The following is a 7581-nucleotide window of genomic DNA, read 5'->3' as shown; positions in this document are numbered from 1 at the left end:
GACAGCACATAAGTGCCAGGAGCGCTATTTTCGAGCAAAAACTTAATCAACTCGGCCATGGCTTTTGATGACATAACCAATCCTTCGAACGTTTGGTAAGATAGGAATTTCTTTTCTCGTACAGCAGCAGTGTCTCCTACAATGCTTTGCTTCCACTGGTTCAGTTCAGCTACAAAGGTTGAAGATAGCCAAGTTAGACGTGGATCGTCTGTTGTACGATATGGCGCCAACCTTTTATTGTATCCATATGCCACCCTGGTGTTCATTACATCGAACCACTAGTTCATCATGCCGGCGAACCAGGCACTTCGCTCCATTTCAGGACCACCTCGTTTTTGCATCAACTGGCTGACTGTTCCGGATAGAACTTGAGCTGCGTAGCAAACTCTCATTTTTGAGTAACTTTGTAAGTTAAAATGGGCGCTGGTCAGCTTGCAGCAACGCAGCTCGGTGCTTTCATAGAGATGTGGAACTTTTACGAAATGCTCCCACAATATTTGCAATAACCTGGGGCCACCAGGCCTGCTGGATGCGATGTTGTTTCGCGTAGTTTTCAGCAAGTGTGGAGGATCAGAAATAAAAAAAATGCAATATTCTAGATTATATATGTTGCGACATTTATATGGAACTTCTAAATTCAAGTTGTTCATTTGTTGGAACATTTTTCTGTTGACGCTCATTCCGTCAGCTATCACACATATAACTGTGAAGCCACATTCTCGCTGCAATGCAGCTATTGCTTCCCAAACTGCACTTGTCTGTTCATGTGCTGATATCGCTTTCGTTGTCAGAAACATAAGTGGACGGGAGAAGCCACTTAAAATTGAACGCACATAAAATTGAAGGCAATGTGTGGCAGCTTGAGGAGTGTCAAAGTGCTGTGTTCGATGTTCTCCGATGTCCACAAAACCTACAATTCTATCCTGGGAGACACTATATGCCAGGTTCTCCTTCACTGAAAAGTAAACACAAAAATTATGATATGCTTCACTTGAGCCATTCGTTCAGCCTGTCATGTTACAATGCGCAAAAATAAAAAATTCTCTGATGCCTACGATGTTAGAGTGATCTCATGGTAATTTGGGGGTGCTGATTCCAAAAATGGCATCGGCTTAGCGATATTGGCTCTAGTTATCAAGATATTCAGTGTTTTCAAAATTATATTTCTTGTTAAAAGCGTAAATTAATTTAAATTTGTTATGAGTAGTCATTTTCTATGTTCACATTTAATCACATATTACTATTCAAAAATTATTTTATAACCTTTCAGCTCATCAATGGATAATGCTAAAAAACGCTCGTGCTCTTTCATCTTGAGACCTCTCTCCGCAATTTCTGTTAACACTTCCTTTGAAAGACCTGGGGTGGTTTTGTAGACACTCCTGTCATGTTAAAACAAATTAACCAGGTTGGTATTGGGTAACTAAACCTATGAAATGTTGCTAACTTATTGCAATACTTCGAAGTTGTTGAACACTAAATTAACTTACAAGACGTTCTATTTAACTGCGATGATTAATAAAAACAGACGTGATTTAACTGATGCAGCAAAGAAAACAAAATTATATCTTGTATGGATTACCTGTAATCATGCAGCGTCCTTGAGCTTGGCAAGCGTAAAAATCGACTTTCCCTTAATTCTTCATATGCTGCCTTGCTTTTGCAAGCAATGCTAAGGCAAAATCTAAAACGCAACAGAAAGTTCAACCACAAGGCAACACAGTCATGCGAGTGTAATGCATAACAACAATCAGAGACGTAACGATGGGGAACGGGGAAGGGTTGGATCAGTCGACAAGCACTGAAATTCTTTTTTCTCAATTGTAAGCCATACTTTTTAAGATGTATCAGATGGGAATTGTACAGTTTTCGGAATTTGTGAAAAACGTCGATCAAATTTAGCATGCTGAAATTTCAGGTTAGCAAATGTTGAATAGAACAGGGCATCCTGTGTAAACCATGTTAGGCTTGGTACGGTGCCTTAACCATAGAAACTATCACCTTATAATTTCTGGATGGTAACGTTCTCCACACTTTTGGGTTTTCTGCAATTTGCATTGTTCTCTCCACAAAATTGAATGGAAATCATCCACATTTTCTTCATTTGTTGCTAATATAAATAATGTAGAAGGAAATTAAACAGACACTTAAGCAATAAGCAAGCATATAGCAATAGTTTCAACCTTAACAACGACATTATCCCCAGTTGTAGAACTTATACGTAGCTATACAATGTCAACCTCTGGGGTTCTATTACATCAATGAAACAAAATCGTTATGGAATAATAATGACTATACAAAAATAAAAAGATAATCAATAATTTTATTCAGAATATTGATTATCTTTTCAAATTACCACATTTTAAAATGATTATATTAAAATTACCTGCTTCATACATTTCAATTTATTAGCCATTACTGTAAACCTCTACAGCTTCCATCACTAGGCCACAGCAATGGTATGGTTTAAATAATATCAATATTATCAGCAATAACAAAACAATTAGCAATGAACAAACCTTTAGTCATAACACTGGTGAAATATGAGGACAGTTCTTCATCAACATGCACATGATTACGTGTGTTACTCAACATATCCTGCACTTGTTCTTCAAGCTCTGATATTCTATACCATTACCAGCATAGGCGTCATTTCAGGGGTGCGAAGGGTGCTTGAGCACCCCAAAATGAAAATCTGAGGTAACAACATAAATGCGAGAGCACCCCTGGGCCCTGGTTTGCATACAAAATACACCGATTCAAATGGAAATTTGCATTGCTAAATAACGTTTTTTTTTTCTTTCTTGAAAGTCGTTTCACCAAAGCGCAATATTTTCAGTGTTTTACATTTGTGGGTGGCACGCAGCGCCACACATATCAAAGGCAGACATGATTGTACTATTGCGTAACAATTAAGCACAAACACGCGCACTGCGTCAAGAAGTGCTGTTTTCTACTCAAACGTCTACAAAAACATTCTGCAAACGGCGTCAGATGCAATCGTTAGCCGTTTCCCTTCTTCATCATACCGAATGGCAGACTTGCTACTAGAGCTGCTAGAGCAGTGGTTCTCAACGGGGGCGGTACCGCCCCCCAGGGGGCGTTTTGATTTTGTAGGGGGGCGGTATGATTATATCGGCTCAAGGGGGGCGTTTTGATCATTAAGGTGCATTCTGGTTTAACCCATCTACCGCCCAGCGTAACGATTTTGTCAAAGAGCTCGCATCTTCGTGGTAGCATTTCCTACTTAATACCTGGTGGAAAAATGGTTTAGCGGTGTTAATCTGCTACATACCAAACAGCGAAACCCACTTGACATATCCATAAGAGGTGATCTTCGAATGTTTCTCACTGGCTTTACCCCGGATGTGAAGAAACTGGCACTTTCTCACCAAGCCCAAGGTTCACACTGACTACCAGTAGCCTAGGCCTATAGCCTACTGTTTTCATGCTGGCAAATATATATTTGCTTTTCGTTAAATAAAGTCACTAGTCTCTAAAACCCTTACAGCCTGTTTCATCCTAAAAGGGGAATCATCAAAAGAGGAATCATCAAAAATCTATTTGAATAAGGACCTTCTGATAATCCCCCTTTTAGGGTAAAACAGGCTGTAAAGGTTTTAGAGATTGGTAACTAGCCTATGTTTGATGTAATTCGTTCTGCTTGGCTTTTTGCTTGGCATTGAGCACTTTTTGTAGTATTATATTGATAGTAAGTTATTCATTGTTTTATATTTGCTTTTTGTAATTAATCGATTTTGTTGGGGGGTGGGGGGGCGGTAATATTTTGCCAGTTTATGAAGGGGGCGTTGGGCCAAAAAAGGTTGAGAATCACTGTGCTAGAGAATCCCACAATGAAAGAAGCCGATGTTACGAAAGTAAGCAAATTTTATGATGGTGACTGGGAACGCAAGGATTTGCTGCGTGAACGCAAACAGTGGTTCGCTTGTTGCAAACGTGACGGTGATGTTGTGACAGTGAATACGCTAAGTCAGAAATTCATTGCACAGCCGTCAATGGTCGATATAATGCCAAATATATATGCAGCTCTGGTAACTTACATTGTTATGCCGACTTCTTCCTGTGAAGCCGAACGTTCCTTTTCGTTATTACGACGCTTGAAGACCTACCTTCGCAGCACTCAAACGCAACAACGACCGAACAATTTGGCCGTTACAGGTAGTCATCGCGAATTGGCGGAGAAATTAAACATGGAAGAACTTGTCACGGAGTTTGTTTCCAAGACAACGACCCGCAGAAACAAATTTGGATGTGATTAATTTATAGCAAGCCGCATTATAAGGCAGACGTGAACAAATTAAAGTCGAATATATTTCAATATTCAATGTAAGATCACTTTCGCCTCGCATGTAATACTTGTTTTCATTTCTATCTGATCGTTTGACATACCGCTGCAGTCTATTCGATTACACATACGACAAAATTATCTTCTTTTATGTTGATTCGACGTTTCATGACGTAGGCTAAACATGGTTGAATTTACTATTAGATTGAGTCATTTGTTTTAACATTTTCCATCGGTCAGGTTTTCAATTGATTAGCCTATATTGACAATTTTCATAAGATAACTTAGAGCACCCCTAATTTCGTCAAATTTTTTAAAAAAATTACGCCAATGATTACCAGGTATATAAGTATTACATGATTAGAAGCAGATAAATTCTTAGAAATATGCAACACTAACAGGTACACCACTAAGTACAAATGCACTAAAATAATTAATGCCTTAACAGTGAAAGTGTTTTAGTGCACGTACCACTAGTGTATCACTATCACTACATAATTCTTATAGGTATATATCATAATAATAATAGAATTTTTATAGCGCCGTAACTATAGTGTAGCACCATGCTATGCCATCATACCATAGTAAATAATCAGAAGTAAGCACATGGCCATATAAGCTAAACCCACCGGAAGCCATTTTTATGGCTATTGAGATTAATTACTTTCCACTGAGGGCAGATTTCACCTAGAGCTCATAACTCTTTCTTTATTTATTATACCATAGTAAACATATATTACCGTTTATCATTAACTTGTATAGTAGCTTTAATTCTCGAAGGCACTGCTGTTGCTACTCGCAAACGTTTTAGAGGAATCGCACTGACGTTTTCTTCGTATTTCTCTTTTTTCTTGCTCTTTGCTGCTTGTTTGGAATCTTCCCGCTCGCAATTTAAGCATTTTACATGATCGCATGTAAAAATACAGCAGGCAACAGACCTATGCAGAGTATAATGTACATAGAATGAACGTAATATTCACTCAAACGAGTTGAATTTGTTTAAAACTTGTCTATTGGATATTGTAAAAAAAACATGTTTAGTTAGGTGTCCTTTTAAGGCAGTAAGAATTTTGAAAACTGTCTTTTAGCTAAATATTTTACATAGCTTGTTTTCGTTGTAAATTAACTTGTTGGAATACTCAAATCAACATCAAACATGAACAATAAACATAGAAAAATTTATATCAACAACAAAACATTCTTTTAAACTCATCCGGTTCAGTGTTCCCTCTGAGGCGAGAGAAATGCAAAATTGTTTGGGCATTTTCGCACTGCTCAATATAAAGTGAGAAGCCATACAATGCTGGGCATGTTTAGGTTAAAAATTTAGGGCATTTTCTCAGCCACCATTTTGTAGAGGGGATCCTGATGCGGTTCTAGTTTAAAAATACCTTAGTGCCAGTCTGGTTGTTTTTGGGACAGCTTCTTTGCCTGTGGTAAATGCTTCAGCAGATTTTGTGGTAATGTGCGTGAATATGTTATCATTGGGCTGAGCATTTTGACATCCAATGCATACCTTGTATGCTTCTATTGCACTTAATAACTGAGAAATAGTACAGTTTCTGGCACTTAGTGCAGAAGTGGCAGTGAGGGGGACAGCCCACCCAAAAAATGTAACACCTATTTCCAAATTTTCATTTACAGTAACGGTGTACTTCGTTTGGTCACAGGGTGCTTCCTTGTAAGTAAAAATAATGTATTTCTCATCATCATCGGCGACAAACTGCCATGGTTGCCGCAAGTGTTGGTTTGCTTGTTTCATTAAGTCTTTCAAATTTGTTGCATAAGTTCTTTCTAAGAGAGGCCGTTTCTTAGGTGAAGGTCTGACTTTGGCTACAGCTTTAGGAATTGACTTCTGTGGCAGCTTTAAAGTTGGCAGGGCACCAATCACTAGCTCTTTACGACTTCCCTCTGAAAGAACATAACATAGAGTGAATGCATTCACTTACAAGTTCTAATGTAAAATGTAGAGACTGGTCTTTACCGACCGACAATTGAATATTTGACCAACATTTCAAAAACTTATATTTGAAACAAGAGCAGTCAAGTTCACAAAATTTCTGCTTAGTTTGTTACTGTAGCTCGATAGCTGTTTATGTGCTTATCTCATACCAGTGTCAGACAAATTTACAGGAGAAGTTTTGCCTCTTGTTAACTTGTGTCGCTGCATCACAATGTCCACTTATTAGAAATATATATACATTATAATACTATCATACAATGTTCACTTTTCACATGAAAACAATTTGGCAACCCTACTTCTGCATAACTGTAATATGTGGCACATTTACTAGTATTTAAATGCATCCTTACTGTTTAAAATGTACTTTTCTTCGAAGTGCTCTTCACAGATTTTCACTTTGTCTTTTTTAAACAAACTCTTGATGTTGTCATCTTGTCTATATAACAACACTATCTTTTCCAGATTATCAGCCCATTCTTTCTTGTTTTCTTTACAATAATTCTTGCTAGGCACACTAAACAAGTGATGGCGTGGTGGTGTGCCATTACTACATTGAGGCATACAGCATATTATCGGCATTATATCTCTGAGCTTGTGATTCTACCTATCAATTATTGCCTTTTCACTGTTTTATTTGTTACCTACTATTCTATACCTAAACATTAAATTGAGAGCCGCTCTGATATCAATCATTCATTAATCTGAGCGGGATATAAATGCTATCATTATTATTATTATTATAATTTCACGATTCAACTAGCAACAGTGCAAGACTATAGTCTAAGGTTTTAAAAACATTGTAAGACTTACGACGCTAGTCTAGACGGCTTATTAGAAATTCAGGTCCTTCAAAATTGATTAAGTTGCTGACAGGCAAACAGTAGCCTGGCTGGGTTAACTTTAGGGCTGCACTAGAGTTTAATTTTAGGCTTCTGACAATAACATAATGTTAAATAACAGGTTGAAAATAGCCTAACATGTGGATAGCACCTTACCCATGGTACAAAACTATATTACTAATTAGCCAAGCACCTTAGGCGGTGAGATAGCTCAGTGGTAGAGCTCAACGCACATAAAATCGAAGGAACATCCCATCTAAAACTCTTGTGATGTCCGTTTAATCTACTGCGCAAGTGTCTGTAGTGAAGCGTGACGGCCGACACGTAAAACGGAGCAAAAAGAGGAGTTTCCACTCATGGTGTTATATCTCGTTGCTCAGACCTGCCTCTGGACATGATCTCAAATTGTTTGATGTACATTTTGTACATTTCGTACACGAGAAAATGTAATCTTTAATAGCACTTTTCTGTAT

General features: G+C 37.9%; 2 protein-coding genes across 2 annotated transcripts; both read right to left on the bottom strand.

Annotated features, from left to right (window-relative positions):
* Positions 1-278: 278 nt before the first annotated feature.
* On the bottom strand, positions 279-4724 carry LOC145764636 (uncharacterized). Its single transcript, XM_082576275.1, has 6 exons — positions 4633-4724; positions 2520-2626; positions 2002-2110; positions 1583-1684; positions 1264-1382; positions 279-955 (listed from the first exon to the last, which is right to left on the bottom strand). Exons 2-6 carry the CDS (start codon positions 2593-2595, stop codon positions 279-281), a joined length of 1083 nt encoding a protein of 360 aa, XP_082432401.1. The 5' UTR covers positions 2596-2626; positions 4633-4724.
* A 128-nt stretch (positions 4725-4852) lies between these two features.
* Positions 4853-7093, bottom strand: LOC145764637 (uncharacterized). Its single transcript, XM_082576276.1, has 3 exons — positions 6620-7093; positions 5698-6217; positions 4853-5244 (listed from the first exon to the last, which is right to left on the bottom strand). Exons 1-3 carry the CDS (start codon positions 6846-6848, stop codon positions 5043-5045), a joined length of 951 nt encoding a protein of 316 aa, XP_082432402.1. The 5' UTR covers positions 6849-7093; the 3' UTR covers positions 4853-5042.
* Between the last annotated feature and the right edge of the window lie 488 nt (positions 7094-7581).

Source organism: Aplidium turbinatum, chromosome 2, assembly GCF_918807975.1.
Source record: "Aplidium turbinatum chromosome 2, kaAplTurb1.1, whole genome shotgun sequence".
Classification (NCBI taxonomy): domain Eukaryota; kingdom Metazoa; phylum Chordata; class Ascidiacea; order Aplousobranchia; family Polyclinidae; genus Aplidium; species Aplidium turbinatum.
This window is presented reverse-complemented; position numbering and strand designations above follow the sequence as displayed.

Coding starts and splice junctions, on each gene's coding strand:
- LOC145764637 (XM_082576276.1), bottom strand. CDS start 6,848: ATGCCGATAATATGCTGTATGCCTCAATGTAGTAATGGCACACCACCA. Junction 6,218..6,619: donor AGAAAAGTACATTTTAAACA/GTAAGGATGCAT, acceptor ATGTTCTTTCAG/AGGGAAGTCGTAAAGAGCTA. Junction 5,245..5,697: donor ACAACCAGACTGGCACTAAG/GTATTTTTAAAC, acceptor TACTCTGCATAG/GTCTGTTGCCTGCTGTATTT.
- LOC145764636 (XM_082576275.1), bottom strand. CDS start 2,595: ATGTTGAGTAACACACGTAATCATGTGCATGTTGATGAAGAACTGTCC. Junction 2,111..2,519: donor CACCAGTGTTATGACTAAAG/GTTTGTTCATTG, acceptor TATTTATATTAG/CAACAAATGAAGAAAATGTG. Junction 956..1,263: donor ATCCATTGATGAGCTGAAAG/GTTATAAAATAA, acceptor TTTACTTTTCAG/TGAAGGAGAACCTGGCATAT.